Consider the following 20239-nt stretch of genomic DNA (forward strand, 5'->3'; position numbering starts at 1 on the left):
TACACTGACTGAACAGCAATATATGTAAACGGTGTCAGTATCTAAACTTCAAATAGCAAACATTATTCTATTGTGAGCTAGTTAGCGTGCTAAAAATAATGTGCTTTTTAGAGAGTAAACAGGAAGGTGAATCATGTGACCTCAACAACAGGAAGTGGTATATTTTCTTTTCTTTCAATAGCAGAATAACCACTTCATTTAAATAAGTTACTAAACCAGGGGATTTCTTTTCAGCCTTTCCCATCATATTTGGTTCATTTTGAAATCTTCCTCATCATAGGTCTCCAGGACTGTCACCTGGAAAACACAAAGCATTACTTAACAACAACGTGGTGACGGCTGGATTCCAAGATGGCGACGGCATTAGTTCAACAAACTATGACATCACGATGACTACGTCCACTGCTTACATACAGTCTATGGTCGCGTCCCGTGACATCGTCAGTACAAGTAACTTAACTTTGGGATTCAAACGGGCAAATGTCCCGTGTTTGTTCGACCCATCCATTGTCCCTCACTACCGCTATTAGCGGACTTTGTCGCTCTTCTTACTACGTCGGTTGCCCTGAGCGTCTAATAATAACGTGGATGATGGGTGCCTTGGACGGTGATATCAACACGCAGAGGCTCCACTGCCCCCTGGGAGTGAGACCAGGCTGGAATACAATAAATAATGTAACAAATAGTGTACGGCATGGGTTCACACACTGGCAATTCCCCTTCAACACAACTCTCAAAATGTTGTTGCACTTTGCACACTGTCGCATCTCTTTAACACATTTATAATCCCCAAAGTCAAACAAATAATTTGCCGTGGTTTTACCGGCTTCGTGTTCTAAACACTGACTCTACATATTCTGATTGTACGCGCTCACTATTTAATGAGCACTCCCAGAGATCAAGCTGCTTTAAACACCTTTTGTTCCCGCCTTTATCAGCTCATTTTCCAGCAGTGAATAAAAGAATGCAGTGACTTTCCCGCTTTTGCACTGTTGGTGAGTGCAGGCTTTCCGGCTCCAGCCAGGCTGATGGTAACTGCTGCGTAGGGAGAGCCTGTCAGTAGCCGCTGACCATCAGTTACATAAAGCTCCCCTGACTCTACTGCCTGAACTTTCCATTGGGCTGTTTGTTAATCAAGTCATTAATAGCGGAGGAAACTGGGGATTATGCGGTCTGCAGTTTATCGTAATGAAGAACTTCGAAAAGGTACAAAAACAGGAACTGACCTTGACTCTTCCTGCTGGCTGTTTGTGTGTATGTTCTGCTTCCTCTGAGCCGAGTCAGGTGGACAAAGCTTTGTGTGTGTGTGTGTGTGTGTGTGTGTGTGTGTGTGTTGTAGTTGGAATGTACATGGGAGTTCCTATGTGTTGAAATTGTCTGTCACTGTCTTGACCGTTACTGGCTCCATTCACAACAGCAGACAGGATGTCATCATCACACGGCATTGACAGAGCAGGGGGGGGTGATGATTAACTTCAAACCCGTATTAATTCTACAAATATGAATGTGAGCACACTGTACTGTCAGACACCAGGAACAGTGAGCGCAGACACACACACAGCGCATGTGGGGATAAATAGTCGGATATAAAAGTCATATACTTAGACCTTTATCCTGATGGGAGGTTGAGCTGAACAGCATAATCAGCACTCAGTAGAGTCTGCTGCCACACAGCAGTCTAATCTGCCAGAGCACGAGCAGATTACCAAGGAAAAGTACTTGTTTTCAAGTGAATCAAAGTCTTGCGTAATTATTTGCAAATGATTCCCACGCTTCAGGGTCAAAGGTGAAAACCAAATAATGAACCAATAACCAGCGTTTTGTAATGTGCTAACCTTCCCAGAAGCATGAATCATGAGGTAGTCATCTTTTGCTTCGCAGCCACTGCGAATGTGACCTTGGATGCGGAAAGGTCAAGGTTTGAGTGTTTGTGCGCGTGCAGTGAATGATGATCCTTACAATTCAAGACGACAATCATGCTAGCAGCCCAACGGCAATGCTGACGTCCTAATGGTTAGCATGTTATTCTGGACTATGTTCACCGTCTTAGTTTGGCGCGTTAGGATGCTCACATTTGACTATTTAGCACTAAACACAAAGTGCAGCTGAGGCTGATGGGACTGTCCGTTTTTAAGATGTAACGTGAGCTAAGTCAAGGGTACCTGGACTTGCTTTAGGTTCTTGAAGTTCTGAATGGGTTTGGTCATAAAGTATTTTGGACATTGAGAATTTGGACCTGATGGTGGACTCAGGCGTTCTTCAAAGTTCTTCAAATTCGTGAATGTCTGTACCAAATGTCATGGCAATCCATTCAACGGTTGTCAAGGTATTTCACTAAAAAAAAAAAAAAGTAAAGAAAAGTCAGAGGATCGCCACAGTTGGTATAGGATCCATCCTCTGGAGATCATGAATGTCTGCGCTAAATGCAATGGTAGGCCATCCAGTGGGTGCTGAGATATTTCTGTCTGTACCAAAGTGGTGGACTGACCGGGTCAACTGACTGACACGACGGCATCCCTGCAGCCACACCTGTAGCATGGCTAAAAACAAGGTTATTTTTGCGCAGGATTTCCTTTATCGCTTTTCAATATTAGGGTAAGATCACTTCCACGAGTGTTTGTTTGACTCACGGTAGAGAGAGGCTTATATTCAGCACAGCTTTGAGAGGGATGCCAGTAATTCTGCATGTTCCTGGACGGAAGCTAATAAAGATAAACTGATTTTGAGCATCCAGGGAAGGAAAACAAACACTGTTAACACAATAGGAAATTGGGAGTTGTGGTCTCAATAGAGGATGTAAAAAGCAGAGGCACAATGAGAGCCAAGGGGAACATGTTTCAGCCACTATTCTTGTTCATGGGATGTATCGCATGTGGTGGGGAAAAAAGAAAAAATCCTGCACGTCCTTTCAAATCCAGAGGATGAATAAACATACATACCCCGTGCATTTTACAAGAAGCTGCCCTTGATTAAATACGCCGACAAACACAAATATCCAAATCTCTCTGTCGTCACTGCCCCCCCCAACCCTCGTCTCTGCGGAGCCAGAGACGAGGGAGTGCAGGGTGACTGTGACCCATTTCCATCCTGCCATGACCCACTTCCTGACTCTCTTCCCGTTGCAACGCACACTCTAATCCACACACTCTCTACTCACACTCGCAAGAGAGAGAGAGAGAGAGAGAGAGAGGTCACTGGCTAAGTGCGCCATTGCTTACGTAACTGGCTTATTACACTGCGAATGTTTGGCCTGGAGCTGGATTATGAGCAGTGGGAGCTGGGATTTCAAGAAAAAAGATACGAGGGATTTGCTGGTTCCAGAGAATTTCTGCTGAACTGCTCAATACTGACCATACAAATGTAATGAGATGTTAAATTAAGGAAGAACTGAGTTCAGTTAGTTTCACCACCACTGTCCACACTGGCTGAAGATTTGCATATACAAACTCATACTATCATGTCAGTGGCGTCGGGTAGTTACGATGAGCCCCAGTGCACGCTATTATGACGGACCCTCGTGAGTTAGCAGTTATCAAGCACACACACACACACACACACACACACATTGTCTTGTCACATAATCGAATATCATTGACATTGTATTAAAGCAAGACATACAGTATATTACGCAGCAATCATCATTGCATATCTGTGTATGACAAAAACACCAACGAAAATAAGAAACTATTCATTTAATATATCTTTTTTGAATGCTTTATTAATAGTTTGTGTAGAATAAGCATATCATTTTGTTATAGAATGCTACTGACTCAAAAACAAGCTGCTTTCCTCGGCCATGGATGTTATATATTGGGATTCTTGATTTAGGTGGTGTTCCCCTTTAAAGTAAACTGTGATGAGAGACACTCAAGTGGTTATTGGTTTCAACACCGCATGATAATCATGTGACTTTCCATAGGAAAATGATTGAGGCGATCCGTATTTAAAAAATGTAAACTAGGCTAATTGCCAAACTTCACATGCGTAGCCTCACATTCACCCTCTCGGCGGGACGACAGCTTCGGGGAACAAAACACAGAGGTGTTTTTCTTTAGCTGCTCTGGCAGTTCCTGTGGGAGATTCTCTGGTGCTGACGGTCGTGGCTGACAATGAACCCCTGTCTCTGTTCAATGACCCTGGGCCACCCACTGGAATGTGTCACTCTTGCAAGTCAGCACCAAAGAGTTCTAATCACCAAGAAGGAACAAAAACAGGAGGTGAACAAAAAATAAGAGGAATACTTTATTTCAAATGAATGGTAGTGTTTGAGTCTGAATTGTACAGTATTTTGGATGTTATGTAAGCGAGAATAGGTGTACATTTCATGATTGCAATGGATGATGCTGATTGGCTAAAGGGTGTGGATTAAGTTTTAGTAACATGCAGCATAAATACCGGAGGAAAAATGTGTTTATCACAGAATTAGCTGTGCTTTTTAGAGGCTGTTCTTCAATAAAAGAAGTCGACTCAAACTGCAGGGAGAAAGAGTGGTAAAAATATACAGTATATCTCATCACTATCCGATCATGCAGGACACATTGAAGTGTAAAGCGTGGATACATATATGCGGACACAGATCCGACCTGGCTCATCCCATCACAACAGAAGACAAGTGTCACCACGGCCGTGTAGGTGGAGGTGGATGGTTAGGTCCAACAATCACAGGACTTTCACCCAGGTGACTGCTGTTCATGTCCTGTGTGAAACCAGAAGTCAACACATGTCTGTAATGCCACTTCCATAGTTCTTCTGAAACCTTAATCGTTTCCTAAACTGAACCTCATTGTCCAGCCCGTAAAGGGTATAAGCATTTCTTTTACCACTGTCACTCATCGTGTCACATTATACGTGCAAAGTCTTCGGAGCAATAAGGTTTAAGTCAAAAAAAGGCAAGTTGAAAATATGGTTGTTAGTGAGGTGTATGGGGAACTGTGGCTCTGTCCCTCCTTCTTGCACTGATGTATCTCAAAGTCTGTGCATGTACCGCCGACACACACACCACTCACTGAATTTTTTTGCCTTGGTTACCTCATATGAACTCTGCAGATCAGCTGTTGTGTTTTTAACTGTATGATCGCACATGCCTTTGGTTTTACCGCCTCCCAGTGTTTGGATTCTGGTACTGCAAGCTGCTTCATTTTGATAAGAAAAAAGAAGTTAGATGTAATTTACATGAACATGTGTAACATGAATTGCATGTACATTACCTCCATGTTATTCTACTTTGTACTTCTATTCCACCACATTGAATAGCTGTTCAAATATTGTATGTTTTACTCCACCACATATCTGATATATTTATTCATTATATTATTTATTATCTGGCTGCTAGTTAGTTTTCAGATGAAGATTTTACATTAAAAATGTGTGATCGTGTTATAAAACATAATGCATCGTCGAGATTAAACCAGTGATTCCCAGCCTCCGTGGCTTGTGACCCCTCACAATAAAGCGGTGTCTACTTGGGGCTCCTTAAATCATGTTTCAGATGTCTGTGAGTCGTTAGCAGTTCCTATAAAGAGTGAGTTCCGCTTCAAACTTCTCAGAAGGTTTGGTTTAAATAACTGCCTGAGGCTTAAAGGGGTCAAACTATTTCAGAGAAAAGCAAAAAGTCCCAGCAATAAATACATTTGTGTTGCAGAACTTTTTTCTTGTTGTGGTTTTCTCTTCATTGGAAATGACAGCATCCTGTATAAAGTAATTACAACTAAGTACAATGTCAGCAATATTGCAGGGAAAATTGTTTCGTTACTGCTGTTTGCGTTCCTCTTGATGCAAATTTTAAATAAAAATGCACAGGAAAGCACTACTATTTTTTTTTCTTTGTCATATTTTTTTTTACTTGTGTAGCAAATGGGCTATTTTGTTGCTCAACCCTGTGTTGCATAATGCCAATAAATGAAATCTATATAGAAGACGCATAGCCCAATATAATATAACAATAAAACTGATTATGACTGGCACAGTAAAACACACTCAAAGAAATAATAAATCAATAGGAATAAGTAGCAGGAGATGGCCGATACCTGCCGGTACACACTTTTTCTGTTTTGAGTCATACCGATATGTGCGTTTCACCCCCGACCTCAGACAATTTGGGGGTCTCATGTGGGGGCCAAATAATCATGTTGGAAAAGCAGACTCTTTTGAGCTCAGCAGCTGGAGAAAGGCTTTTGTCACCCCGATGGGCCCCCGGGGAGCAAAGTGCAAAAGAAATGAACAGCACAGGAAAACACCACTGTGATTCAAGTTGGAAATGCCACTTGTATCCGGGGTGAGCAGTCAAGATGAGTGGAAGTAAAGGGAAACACAGAAAGAACCCTTACGTTCTGGGCATTAAACAAAAAGAAATGAAAGTAAAATATTAATGATTTAATCCTTAATATGAACAAACCCCTCTGTACAAATCTTCAGAATATATATATATGAATGAAACTGTAAAGTTTGGTGAATGTAAGAGGTAGTGGAGTGGAGAAAACAACTCATTGTAAAGATATTTATCGTAAAATGACACACATTTGAAGACACTACAGGTGAAAAAGGTAAAAAGAAAATACTAGATACCACCATAGAACTTCCCCAGTGAATTACTTACAATAAGACATTTATTATTTGTATTACAGGTTTTCTGAAACGTTATGTTTAAATATGCAAATCAGGCATTATCTAATGGTAACCTTTGGTGAATTTAGAAGAAATCTACAGACGCAAATAAACAAAGTAGTAAAATGAAATATAAATGTGTATTTTGGATGTTTCCTTTCCACTAGTCTGAAAGAAGATGTTATGGAAGAAAAATAGCCAAAAAACTCAAAATGTATGTTTGTAGTTGGTGATGTAGTTGTTTCCCCTCGACTTATAGCACTTTTAGCTGTATTTCTATAAAAATAAATACATTTTTCTTATCCTTAGAAGAATTATATGTGGTAATAGTAGTCGCATTACTATTACATTCTGCGCATGTGAATATATTGTCCCTTCATATTTCAAGAGAGTTTTTGAGTTAAATGGACTGGCTTCACCGCTGTTCAAACATGCATCACTGGATCTACCGCGTTGATAAATGTGGAGAGGGAAATCATTTACAGTACAGACAAAGCTCCTGAGAACTATTGGGCTACGTAGCAAAATGTCACAGAATCTGTAAGTACGGTGCACATCTTTTATTAGTTGCTCGTCTCAATCGTAAAAACAAGCAGCACTCGGCATAGTTCAAGTGATAATAAGGGCAATCGGTTGAACAGCAAAAAGAGTTTTTTTTTCTCTTCTTTTCCAAACCTCAAGCAGTCAAGACACCCGTTATCTCCCATTCACCCTTGGCTTCACCCTTCTACTTTTTGCCATCATTGTTTCTTATTTGTCAAGAGCTGTGCACACTTCATACATCCAGGGCAAACCTGCTCTGCAAAAAGCTCAAACAGTCAAAGTGAAGAAACAGGCTGCAGCAGTACAAGAAAGACTGGTCCAGGAAAGAAAAGCCACCATGTCGCTAAAAGAGCGACAGTGAGGCTTTCTATCAAAATATCAAAAGTGAGAGATACCGGCTTCAGTCTACTTGTACATTTAGTTGTTGGAAAGGAGCGAGTTCTCAGACGAGGAGAGGGTTGTCGAGCACGGCCACTCCCGCTGCCACGCCTCCGTCCAAGTGCTCGGAACTCTTGGTCCTCAGCAGATGGCCCGCGCACTCGTTCATCAACGTGTCTTTACCTCGCCTGTGAGGAAACAAACAGAGGTGGCCGATCAGAGAGAGTTTGGCGTTAACTCGGCAGGGTTGAAAGTGTCCACTCTCTTGGTTTTTATGTCTTAAATGTAAACTGAAGTTGTGGTAAAACTGCAACGTCTGCTTGTTTTTGGCCACTAGGGGGCAGCGGAGAAGAGCTTCAGTTTGGCTCTTCGGAACCCTATGAGTGACATGACAGAGACTAATGATCGCACACCACGCATGCCAAGTTACAAAAGTTCAGAGGTGAACAACCTAGCGTCGCGACCACTTGCTTCGTGCACGACGCGCTGGCCTTCATGTTATAGCTACAGAGCCTCTCTGTTGTTGTACACCACAGTGTACGTTCCACACTACGAGATTGGTTGGTACCTTTACTTGCTGTGCAAAAAGAAAATAAATGACGTCTCTTTTTGGCCGTGTGATATTAGTGCTCTGTGTTAAAGTGATAATGACAAAAACAACAATTTGAAAAAAATATATCGACATGCGAATTACTTGCATGAATTCAAAAAAGTACAAAAAACGTTAAGCTAGAGATCCCATCTTTCCCATTACACAAGAAGCATTCTGTGCCAATGAAATAGTGATCACACACACCTGACATATGCTCCAAACACTCCCAGCTCACTGAGACAGTTACTGATTTTGAGAGGGGCGTCTCGTCTCAGGAGGTAGTTCTGTACTGGGGCGGGGTGGATTTTGTCCATCAGAATGTAGGCCGTCCTCTCCGTGGTCCCCTTCGCTGCCTGCAGGACCCGGCAGATCTCCGATCCATAGATGTTGTTCCCTGGAAAGACGATGACGGGTAAGAAACTGTTCGCGTGCTGCAAATACAGCCGTGTCATTTCAAACTCTCCTGGTTCAAGAAATGGCGGCCAATGTGGAATTTTTGGGTGATTTTGCTGCATGGGGGGGAATCATTGGTTAAGATTTTTTTTTCTGTTTATTGCATTGTACCTCCTCCTTCTCGCTGGGGCTTCAGGACAAACCGGTCCGGTGCTGCCAAAGCCATTGCTACCGTTTTGTCACCCTCTGGTCCCTAAAGACGACGACAAAGAACAAAGTCATTCTACCTTCATGAAGTAAAACTAAACAATCAACTTCCCTGCTCCTTGAACATGAATGTGAATGTGTAAACGTGTTATTTTCTCACCATGTCTAGAGTGTAGAGGCCAGCGAACGTCGCTCTGATCTGCTCGACTACTCGGGGCTGGTCGGGGAAGAACCGCTCCAGGACTCCGGGTCTGGCGAGCACCTGCTGGACCTTCTTGGTTCCAGCCAGGTGAGTGCTGATATCTGGACATTTCACGGCCAGAGAGCGCTCCATCAGGAGACGAGCGTCCCAGGTCTACAATTCAAAAAACACAAAATGTTTTACTCTCCTTACTGGCGAGAATTCTGATGAGGTGACGTCACACATTGGTTTGTGGAATGCTGTTATGAAGCCTTGAGTTCAGCGAGTTTGCCGTCGCCATCTTGGAATACGGCCGTAGCCATGTTGTTTTTTTTTGCAGCCAATGAACAGAAGTTACCATATTTGGAATATGGAGGAGTGACGTAGAGACGCCGTATACGGCTCTGGTAGGGAAGCGACCTGTCAATCACAGTAAGCCCCGCCCTAAAGCATACTCTGCTTTATGGTCTGTTTGACTCTAAATGGACCATCATTCACTAAATGAACATCATGCTGTATTGAAGAAGACTTGAAACTAGAGATTGAGACCATAAACTCATGTCAAGAGAGAAGTAGAGTCATTTTCTCATAGACTTCTATACAATCAGACTTCTTTTGGCAACCAGAGGAGTTGCCCCCTGCTGGTCAGTAGAGAGAATGCAAGTTGACTATGCTTTAGGGCGGGCTTACTGTGATTGACAGGTCATTGTCACTCCTTCTCATTCAAAATATGGTAACTTCTGGTCATTCGTTGTGAAAAACAACATGGTGACGGTCGTAATTCAAGACGGTGACGGCAAAATAAGGTGATTATACACATGAAAACATTGTACATTATATTCAATTTCTGCCAATATATCCGACACACTGTCCCTTTAAATCCTATTATAGCCTAATGAGAGAATTGAGTATTCTGCCACACTGGACATAAATTGTCTAAATTGTGGAAATAAAGTTGTGTCCGTCTCTTAGGCAAACCTGCAAGCAGTCAGTTTTTTCCTCCTCAATGTCCTTTCCTAATGGAACTCCTAAAGGTGGCGGTGTCTGCATTAATCATAATTTTCCATCTTGAATGCACTTCACAAAGTCAGTAAGTAAAACTACAAGAACTTGTATTCAAGATTTAAAAGGGAGGACCTGTTCGGAAATGTAGTTCTGAGGCATGTAGCCATTCCTGAAGTACACCACTGCCACCTCGTGGCCGTCACTGAAAAGAGAGGAATATGATGATGTATAATTTGTCATAATTCTATCTAATCAAATAATGTATGAATATTCCATTGTATACCATGTATTCATTCAGACTGAATGGACAGAAACAGACTTACACAAATAGCTTCTTGTCCTGATCAAGGGACCCTGTTTTACTAACATGGTCGAAGCGCTTTCTTATGGTGGGAATGTTCCTGAAACACATCCACAATAGTGTGCCGGTTACATAAAAAGCACCGCTTTTCACACCAAATATGTGCCAACTACATGAATGTGCACTTCAATCCAGGATGATTAAAATTGCAAACAGAGGCATTACACAATAACGGACACCAAAAGTGAATCCACATATTCCCGTTTGTCAGGTTTGCAGCATTTACACATCAAACATATGGTTGCCTAAAGCCATTGGGGAATGGCTTACTGCTTCATAAACAGCTCCGGTTTACTCGCACATACCTCTTCCACAGTTCGCTCTCTATGTATCGATGATCAAAGATGTTCCTTTGGCTCTCCTCCACCAAGAACATGACGGCTGCTCTGTAATGACAAACGGTTGCTCTCACTGCTACCTGTACACATTATTCTGGACATTTGGTTACTAGTCCACGAATCTCCCCGGCAATTGTTTTTGATCGACTGCTTTCTACCAATAGCGGCATATGGACCTTATGTTATTAGGTAATGAAGAAGTACCTGTACATGTATATTTTCCAATACTGAAAATCGATCCAATACCAGTGCATTAAAAACAAAAAGAAGTTCAACGGGTCACAATTACCTCTGTTGGCTGTGAAAACTATTCCTTCAAACAACAGAATTTATTCCAAGTTTCTCAGCAAAACTGCAGTTTACAAGATTACATTTAACCATATAATGATAATTGACCTTTGCTTGAACGCACCATCATGTAACTCAATGCCACCTCCGTTAATGTTAGCTGTTAGCTCTGTGCTGCCCATCGGCTGCTAATAGCTAACGCTAACTAGCTGTAGGACGTATAGGAGGCATTTCTGATACTGGTATCGGAACAACTCTTGTACCTCTATGCCTATGCTTTCAAATACACAATGCAGAGTATTGGTCTACCAACATGAGCACAGGTCTTCCAGACAGACTTGATCTCCTATTAGTTGAAGGTATTGCTGTGATACAGCTGGTATTTAAGGAGCAGAGCTTTTATATTCCACCAGAAAGCTGTGTTTACTTGAGATTCTTTGTGAGGTGAATTGATTCATCCAGCACTTGACCTCAGGATGAGTAGATGGAACAGTGAGTGAGTAAAGTCATGACATCCATATGGCAAGGACAGGTCGTTTTGCAGAGTAGAGTCGAGTGGATGTACTGAATTCCTACCTCTCTGATCCATAGAGCTCCCAGGCTTTGGCAACAGCGCCGGCTAGACCAGAGGCAGGGTTGTTGTCTGGGATCCGTTGGCTCTCCTCCAGTTTACCAGCCACCTTAAGGACGTGTCTGTCGGGCAAGATGAAAAAATACTTATGATAATGTGAAAAACACACTTTTGAGTGGAGGGGATCTATAAACAAATCTGACTGCCCGGGGCGACTGTTGAACTCAGGTAGTTGACCCATTTAGCATGAAAAAACAAGTTTTTTCATCACCAGCTATAAAGAAAGATTTTAAAAAATGTCGCCCCACTCAACTTATTATCTTAAACACTAGGGGTGGGGGAAAAAATCGATACAGCATAGTATCGCGATATTTTGCGTGGCGATATTGTATCGATACACGGACGCCAAGTATCGATCTTTTATTATATAAACTATTAATTTATTTATTTTATTTTATTTTTTTTATTTTTTATTTTTTTTAGAAAAATCAAATCAATTACTTTTTCAGTCCACTAGATGGTGCTGAGTTATTTTCTTGTGAGGTCAGCAAAGGTCCCGGGTCAGTGTGATTGGTAGGAAGTTGGTCAAAACAAAGAGAGACATCTGGCCTCACAACGGGGTTAAATCTGCCAACAGTAGCCAGGCTCATGGGGAGAGTGCAGCGCATAACTGGCTCTCTGCCCTTGACGTCCACGCATCGCAAGTTATACTGAGTTATATAACTCTTATATCCTACTTACTGTATATAGGTTATAGTTCATATACTGAGTCCACACGTTTGCATTCAGTTAAGTTGGACTATGTAGTAATACAAACAGTTCAGTTTGTCAGGTTCATGCAACATTTATGACATTGTTGGTCAGTCTGTCTGCTTGACAATCCTATTTTGCTGCAATAAAAATAATTGAAGTGAGATGAACAGACTGAAAACGTTATCTTATTAGATAAAACATGTTGACACAGTTTTCCTTTGGGGACATAATTTGAAGTTGAAAAAAGTAATAAATCGCAATATAGGCCTATGTTATCGCAATACTCAGAATATCGCAGTATCGTGATAATATCGCAGTATCGTGACCTAAGTATCGTGATAATATCGTATCGCGGGACCTCTGGTGATTCCCACCCCTATTAATCACACTTTAAAAACCCTCACTAAATAAATAAAAGCACAATCTATAGGATAATGACTGTCTTACCGGTGAACATCTGGCGTGCGTGATGAGAGACCTCCGAAACTGGCAGCAATGGTGTTGATTTCTATCTGCTTCAGAGACGACGACCCGTCCTCCCCCTGGTCCAGCATGTAGTCGGACCGATTGAGACCCAACACAACAGACTGGAAAGAAGGCAAAGAATCCCGACTCAAACCACTTGGATCACTAAAAGGCATTGATGAAGGCACACTGGTGAACATTCAGCGCAGACTGCCATGTGGGGGCTCAAAACTTGTGCCATTTGGCCCCGTCATGTTGTGGTCTCCGCCCGGAGGATGATGCGATCGCTTTCATTTGTGTGTGTGAGTGACTGTGCACCTCTGTGTCTGTCCACGGCTAATCTCGCATTCTGCTGCGGCAAACTGCTTCATATTTCTGGTGGCCAGTTATTGCAGAATCATCGAGGACCACTACTCAGCCGCTGCTACGCGGGTGGACAGCTTGGGGAGTTTCATTTTGTTTTTAGCAAGATTGTATGGCGTGTAATAATGATTAAATGCTACAAATAAATATATCTGCGTGCTGTCGGGACCTTGTGAGGGGGGTATAAAACAGGGGGAACATCATTTACCTTCTGCTGCTCTGTATTCCTGAACAAAACATTACATTGTTTGCTAGCTAGCTAGCTAAAAAGTTAGTTAGTTAGCCAAACGTTATAATGATGACATGACAGAGACGCTCTTATTCCTCCTCCTTTAAGAAAAACTTGTTGGCTGAATTAATAGGGCAATATGGTCAAATGCTGTGATTTCCTAGTATTGTTTTATAACAGGGGTCACTGGACCGATACAACGTTGTATCCGGACCCTGGACCTAAAACTAATAACAACTGATAATTGAAAATGATTATATTTTGACAGAGCGCTTCTATTTTAACGGCGCAGCTTTTCCAGCCTTTACGGCACTCGTTTAGCGGCCCAGGAAACACACCGACCAATTACATGGGTTGTAAATCACATCGCATGATGCTGCTCAGCCAATCAAATATCTGTATTCCGACAAGTTTCCCCACTCCTCGGGGGAGAGACGAGGGAAGATGAAGAGTAGGAGAATTACGCGAGTCAGAGTTATCTCACATGGCGTTCTCCAAAAAGAGAAATGTGGTCAGAGAGACCAGAGTCTTGGACAGACTGTTACAGGCTAATTCTTCCCACGGGCAGTTCAAAACCAGTGTGTCTCACATGTTCAGAGACCGTGACGATTATTAAAAGCGTTAATGTGAAGCTCCACTACGAGACAAAGCACAACTCTTTTGAGCAAATGTACCCACTCACATCTGAAATGAAGTCACAGATAATAAACCTAAGAGCCCAATATGATCAGAATCCTAACACATGAATTCACTGTCCAACAATGATGATAACAGAGAGGAGCTGAAACAAGTGGCTTCAATAACAACAGATAAAGTCCCTGCACACAAATGTATCTTATTAGAAGATGAGAAAAATATAATATCATGGCTTTTTTTGGTTGACATCACTTCACACCTGAAATTCAATAAACAGTATATGGGACTAAATCATAGCGCAAGTTAGACATTATTGTGATGTTCCGGATCTGTGCACGAGGAAATTCTCTTGAAGTGGACCTCGCTGAACTTTAATTGAATACCCCTGTTTTATAATAGGCAAACAAATTACTCTTTTCTGTTTTTGTGGCTAGACGATAAGGCCTCCGACCCCAAAACGACGTTTTCAAAATGGCCGACATACCTGAGCCTTTCCTTCTTTTAGGATTTGTTGGTGGATCCTGAACAACCTTGCTGTGAAATCGTCCACTTCAATGGTGCTAAAAACAAAGAATGTCACCCTGTTAAAACCCTGAAACACTTGTGGTGATCTTTAGTAGAAGTATTGAATTGCATGCTATGCCTGCTACTTGAAACTACACACACACACATACCTAGCCAGAGCCTCTTGCAGAAAGTCTGAATCCTGGCTGATCTTGTCCACCAGCGTGTTGTAGTGCGTTTGCACCGCCAGAGCCTGGTGGAACACAGCCTTGGGCACAGGTGTAGGGAAGAGCGTGAACGGAGCGTACGTCACCAGCTGAAAAGCAAAAGTTGTGAGAAAAGAATGCGGATTTCCAAAGACCATTCATCACTGAACGCAAGCGATGGAAGCGGCATTGGCATGCGAGGAATGAAAACAAGCACTTGGGCTAAAGACCCCCGTGACCTCAGACAGCGGCGCGATACAGATCTGCCACTAATCCCGTTCCCTGAAGCCGCATAAATTGCTGACATGACTTCCCATTGAACGCGCCTGTTGTCACAGCAAAGGCTTAACAGCCCGCTGGTGTGGAATCATGTCCTCTCTTAGCGGCCAAGGCTCGCTGTGTCACACCACACAAATACATGTTCATATCGATTCGTTCTAGAAATAGACGTTTTAGAAATGCAAGGACTGACAAAGCAAAGACGCATCTTTTATTGAGCAATGGCCTCACACATAACTGCTCAACTGCCTGTTGTGTATTCACAGTGCTAGAAATGATTTTGCTGCTAAATGGACAGTGCGTCTAAAGCATTTTGCTGGATAATGATCCATTAATCCATGCAGTCTGCATAGACGGAGTGCTGGTCTTATAACTATTGTGGTTGCACAAGTTGTTTTTTCTCCCCCTACAAAAAAACATACATTATCGACTTATCTGATACCCGAATAATCGCTGCAACGACTCCCTGTGTTTGCTAGATTGCTGCTGTTACAGGTAACCTCTTTGTGCATATCGTTGACACTCGTTGCGCTCTCTGTGTAATAAACCTCGTGTTCCTGCAGCCTTTATGTTGAGCTGACAGCAAATTTGGCAGAGAAACTGGAGGGTTTAAGAGTTACGCGGTGTTTATCGCTACCAGAGGAATGCAGCTTCTTCACAATGGTTCTATTGCCTAATCTAGTAGTTGAGTGTTAACAAATGATATCTAAGGTGGTTGTAAATGACTTTCCAACACACGGGTCAGCTCTCTGATTCACCTTCAGTAGGGGTCAAAAGGATATCTGGGTTTTGTAAGTGTTCTGTCCAAGATGAGGGACGAACCAATTCAAAAGCATGCATATGTATGTGTCACTGAACTTCTTATTATTTACTCACATTACATGAAAAGTGTTTGCAAATGCACCCTAGACCCAAGCTCTAATGCTGGGCAACGCTAGTATTCTATAATGTGTTATGTACAGTATATCATAATAATCTGTGCAGATCAACTAAAGAAATGTGTGTTTTTCACTTCCTACCTCCGACGAGTTGGAGGACTCTTGGATCCTCATGAGGACGCCCTGCAGAAGTGCTTCATCTTTTGCCACCTCTGCCAAGTCCTCTATCAGCGCACCATCCATCATGATCTCGTCTGGTATCCCCTGGGCCATTCTGATTGCTGAAATATGACATCGCAGCACATTAAGGACATCATTAGAAGTGCTGCTTGGCACGAGTCTGCGAATTTTGACACTTGCCAGTCAATTCTGGAAACATAACAGGGTCCACATCTGTATTCTGAGTTATGCTTGCGAGGATACCTTTTTGTTTTAGATTACAGAATATGTCAGTAAATTAACCTGTATGTGTTTGTAATATACATGTTTAAAATGATATGGGCAATACTACAACTACTGTAACTAAAATCATAATAACAACAACAATAATAACTTATGCATAACAATATGACCGTATGTGTACGTATATATACACACACACACACACACACACACATATATATGAATATGTATATAGGCACACATACATATATAGACACACAGAAATAATAAGTTAGCATTATAGTTAGTTGTTGCTGTGTAGCAGCCAGTAGCACTAATCCAGCACAGGAGTTTACCTTTTTTTGCTTTGACGTTACACATAGACAGAATAAGCTATAAACATATGTGTACATAAACAAATGGTAAATAAATAGGACATTTGACAGAATTACAATTTAGAAAATGTTGGTTATTTAACACACTAATATAAACCGGTGCATGAAGTCGCTTCCGGTGTAACTCCTGTTTTAGGTCCGTGTTACTATAAAGAGAACGCTCGAAACTACAGCTTCACTAACCAGGAGGTTAACGTAATAAATTGAACATATGGCATAATTATGGTTGAATACCGTTAGCTATAAATTTGTGGACGGTAGTCGGTAGTTAACATTATTTACCTTCACGCTTAGCAGCTGCCTCCAGTCCGTGTGTCGCCTTCCGTGTAGGTCTGTGTTAACCAGATAATATCACATTTTACAGTGCACTGTACTCTGTTGTGCTATAACATAGCCGCCTGTAATGTATGATGTCCAAATCTACTAAATCCCATACATACGCTAGCCTCCGGTGTTGATTTGTCAGGAAGGTTGCCTGCTATTGGCTAGTCAGACTTTGTTCAGCCAATCAGTGCTCAGAACGTCACACAAAAGGTTGACGTCCGGTCCACCCCCTGAAACTGAACGTGCTGGGCTCTAAATGCTGACTGAAGAATGAGACTGCATTTATTTAGACTTACGTTCACCTGAGAAGAGACAAGGGGTACTTCTCAAGTCTCTTAATTATCGTTTCCTCGCTCCTCGCATGGTTTCCTCCATGCATCCCTGGGAGGGACTAGACGCAAGGAAAGGACCCAAGTGAGGGAAACGGGGATGCAATTAAGAGACTTGAGAAGTACCCAAGGAAGCCTACATTTACTTGAAAAGTTCCTTGGGCATTTATGTGTCAGGTAATGTGCGTGGCTCATAAGGTGATAAAGAGATTCATAACATACTTTTAAAAACAATAAAAAAAAAAAACGTGAAAATAATGAAGAGAAAAGTTTGAAAAAATATTTAGGCTCTCTGGCAAATTTCCCCAAGAAAAATAACTATAAGGACAAGATCAGAAACAAGTGTAGTTTCACCATCAAGTCCACATAAAGAGGATATATATGGAAATAAATGGAAATGTATGTAGTAAATACATGAATTATTGTAAAAAAAAAAAAAAACGTATGCAATAGGATAATATATTGCAAATGCCAATGAAAAGAGTTGAGAGCAGGGCAGGGATTCCCCTTGTTGTCAGCACACTCCACACCAGCAGAGGGAGCTTTAGCGTTATTAATACAAGTCACAGCTCTTCCTGTAAGCTTCCTGGTTCAGCATAACCGTCCATAAGCTTTAATGCATACAAGCTGCATAGGCCCTTCAAGCTAGGCTTCAGTCAGGTCTGTCAGCTCAGCATATGAGGGGGTGTGGGGGGGAGAAATAAACAAAGAGTATATCTGGAGGGATGTCACATTGGCAGCACATGACAAGGTGGCAGAGGGATCAGCAAGCACTGAACTGTGTGACTGTGAAAATTTGCACTGTTTGTCTGTGTGCTCGTAGATGGCGAGCAGACACCTGTCGAGGGCCGAGGCGTTGGCGTGTCCAGGCTGCAGGCACGCCTGCCACGTGATGCTTTACTGTGACACAAAAACTCTGCTGTTTGGGAGCATCCCCATCCGACACATCATACTGGTGAGGAAGAGTCACTGTTTGTGTTTGTGTGTGTGCGTGTGTGTGTATAACAGCTTTTGTCACTTCCCACAGATGCAGATGCGCTTTGACGGTCTGCTGGGTTTCCCTGGAGGGTGAGTCTTTAAAAAAAAAAGGGAAAAAATCCTTTTATGAGCACAGGTACATTTAGCGCAGGTTTCGTAGTCTCTCCCTTTCTTCAGAGAATCAGCCCGTCAAAAGATATAAACCTGCGCATCGCAGAACAAACACTCACCCATTTTCACTGGAGCACTCAAACAACAAGGATGAACTGAACTTGACAGGTTCTTCTGTAAGATGCCTTTATCTTGCTATAAAAAAGTACACTAAAAAGAACTGTAACTGCCAGGCACATACTGCTTTATTAGTATGCAGCTCAATATAAATCACTGGTGCCTTTTGTGTCTGTGATTTACGTAGTCTCTGCCAGAAATTCGCCAACACTGTGAAATTATGTAACGCGGCGAGAAGAAAAGTCTGGAGAAAAAAAACATGACGACATATGCAAATGAATAGTCAGGAGCAGCACTATCCCAGTTTACATGCACTACGTATTATATACAGTATATTACATGTACTAATTATAAATATACTGTGTTTGCAGTTAGTATAGAAGAAAATCTTTGCAGTTAACCGTTTTATACTTACAGGAAAGTATACAATACGTGCTCCAATGCGTGTTAATCAAACTGCGCATTTGGAACTTCACCTCCAGTAAAACATCCCAAATACACAGCAAAGTGCTTAATATGTAATGGATGGATCATGTTGAAATTTGGTTTAGACATCGGTGACTCACAAGAGGGGTCTATTTACTGACATATTTCATATCTCGGAACAAAATGTTAAAATCTCTGAGAGACGAGGAAAAAAGAGATGCTGACTCATTTCTGAAGCACTATGTTAGGGCAAATGTTAGCATGCTAACAGGCTAAACTAAGGCGATGAACATGGTAAAATATTATGCCTGCTAAACATCAGCCTGTTAAATTGTAAGCGTTATTAGCATATTAGCATGCTGATGATAGCATTTAGTTCAAAGCACCATTGTGCCTAATTACAAACTCCTAGAGCTGTTAGCATGGCTGTAGACTCACTACACACTGCATACTGGAAACCTGCTTCAGGACATCATCAGGACACAGCGCAGCACTCATTTCACACATAGTTCCCAGTTAATTACTGGGTTAACCTTTCAGGGACATTTTCCGAAGTTGGAAGATGGCGGTAATATAATTCTTCTTGTATGGAAGCCAACAATATAAAACTCAACAGAAGAAGAAGACGGCGGGCTGTGGTCGGTCAAATAGTCCAAAAAAAATGTATTCCTATGTCCTAACCACTTCTCCTTGACCTCAAGGACCTCAATCATTATTGATTGCGGATGTTATTGATTGCCAAATGGTGTGTTACTTTAATTGTTGCTGCGGCAAGGAATTGTGGGACAGCATCCCCTTTCCTTTGGTAAAGGATGTTCCAGTGTAACCATAGACTGTATGTAAGAAGTGGACGTAGTCATCGTGACGTCACCCATTGGTTTGTGGACTAATGTTTTGAAGCCTCGGGTTCGCCGATTTGGCCGTTGCCATCTTGGAATACGACTGTTGCCATGTTGTTGTTTTTTGCAACCGATGAATGGAAGTTACCATATTTGGAATGCGGAGAAGTGACGTAGTGGCGCCGTATACTGCTTTATGGTCTATTTTAATCTACATGGACCATAATTTACTAAATGAACATCATGCTGTATTGAAGAAGACTTGAAACGAGAGATTGAGACCAATTGATTTTATTTTGTATAGCCCAAAATCACAAATTTGCCTCAGAGGGCTTTACAATCTGTACATATGCGACATGTGATTAGTTAGGAATTTGCATTAATAGGACATGAATTCATACAGAAGGAGAGAGGATCTCAGTTTATCCTAGGAAGTCCTCCGGCAGTCTAGGCCTATAGCAGCTTATCTAGGGGATGGACCAAGTCAAACCTGAGCCAGTCCTAACTATAAACCTGAGCCAGTCCTAACTATAAACCTGAGCCAGCCCTAACTATAAACCTGAGCC

The 20239-nt window shown here is 41.9% G+C and overlaps 2 protein-coding genes across 5 annotated transcripts in view; one reads left to right on the top strand and one right to left on the bottom strand.

Annotated features, from left to right (window-relative positions):
- Nucleotides 1–7479: 7479 nt before the first annotated feature.
- gss (glutathione synthetase) lies at nt 7480–17002 on the bottom strand. 2 transcript variants are annotated; one of them, XM_031876585.1, is made up of 13 exons: nt 16832–17002; nt 15915–16054; nt 14581–14726; nt 14391–14466; nt 12661–12800; nt 11466–11582; nt 10569–10649; nt 10226–10303; nt 10035–10104; nt 8877–9071; nt 8681–8762; nt 8321–8510; nt 7480–7712 (listed from the first exon to the last, which is right to left on the bottom strand). In XM_031876585.1, exons 2-13 carry the CDS (start codon nt 16044–16046, stop codon nt 7589–7591), a joined length of 1431 nt encoding a protein of 476 aa, XP_031732445.1. In that variant the 5' UTR covers nt 16047–16054; nt 16832–17002; the 3' UTR covers nt 7480–7588. The 2 variants fall into 2 exon arrangements, with proteins under 2 accessions (XP_031732445.1, XP_031732446.1); XM_031876586.1 differs by lacking the exon at nt 16832–17002 and having other exon boundaries at nt 15915–16809.
- Nucleotides 17003–17771: 769 nt separating this feature from the next.
- Nucleotides 17772–20239, top strand: part of zgc:103759 (U8 snoRNA-decapping enzyme) — a 4335-nt gene continuing 1867 nt past the window's right edge. The window contains exons 1-3 of one of the 3 annotated variants that reach the window (XM_031876578.1): nt 17772–17862; nt 18026–18157; nt 18230–18270. In XM_031876578.1, the coding sequence (XP_031732438.1) occupies nt 18026–18157; nt 18230–18270 (173 nt within the window). In that variant the 5' untranslated portion in view covers nt 17772–17862. Of the gene's footprint in view, nt 17863–17956; nt 18271–20239 lie in introns of those variants that run through there. The other 2 variants (XM_031876576.1, XM_031876577.1) reach the window with 2 other exon arrangements.

This window comes from Anarrhichthys ocellatus, unplaced genomic scaffold (assembly GCF_004355925.1).
Source record: "Anarrhichthys ocellatus isolate YVR2014 unplaced genomic scaffold, GSC_Weel_1.0 scaffold111, whole genome shotgun sequence".
Classification (NCBI taxonomy): Eukaryota; Metazoa; Chordata; class Actinopteri; order Perciformes; family Anarhichadidae; genus Anarrhichthys; species Anarrhichthys ocellatus.

Bases quoted from the DNA above. Each gene is read 5' to 3' on its own strand.
- gss (XM_031876585.1), bottom strand. From the start codon at position 16,046: ATGGCCCAGGGGATACCAGACGAGATCATGATGGATGGTGCGCTGATA. The intron at 10,650-11,465 runs GTAGGAATTCAG...TTGTCATTACAG, and splicing joins GAGCTCTATGGATCAGAGAG to AGCAGCCGTCATGTTCTTGG. The intron at 10,105-10,225 runs GTAAGTCTGTTT...CTCTCTTTTCAG, and splicing joins CAGGACAAGAAGCTATTTGT to TGACGGCCACGAGGTGGCAG.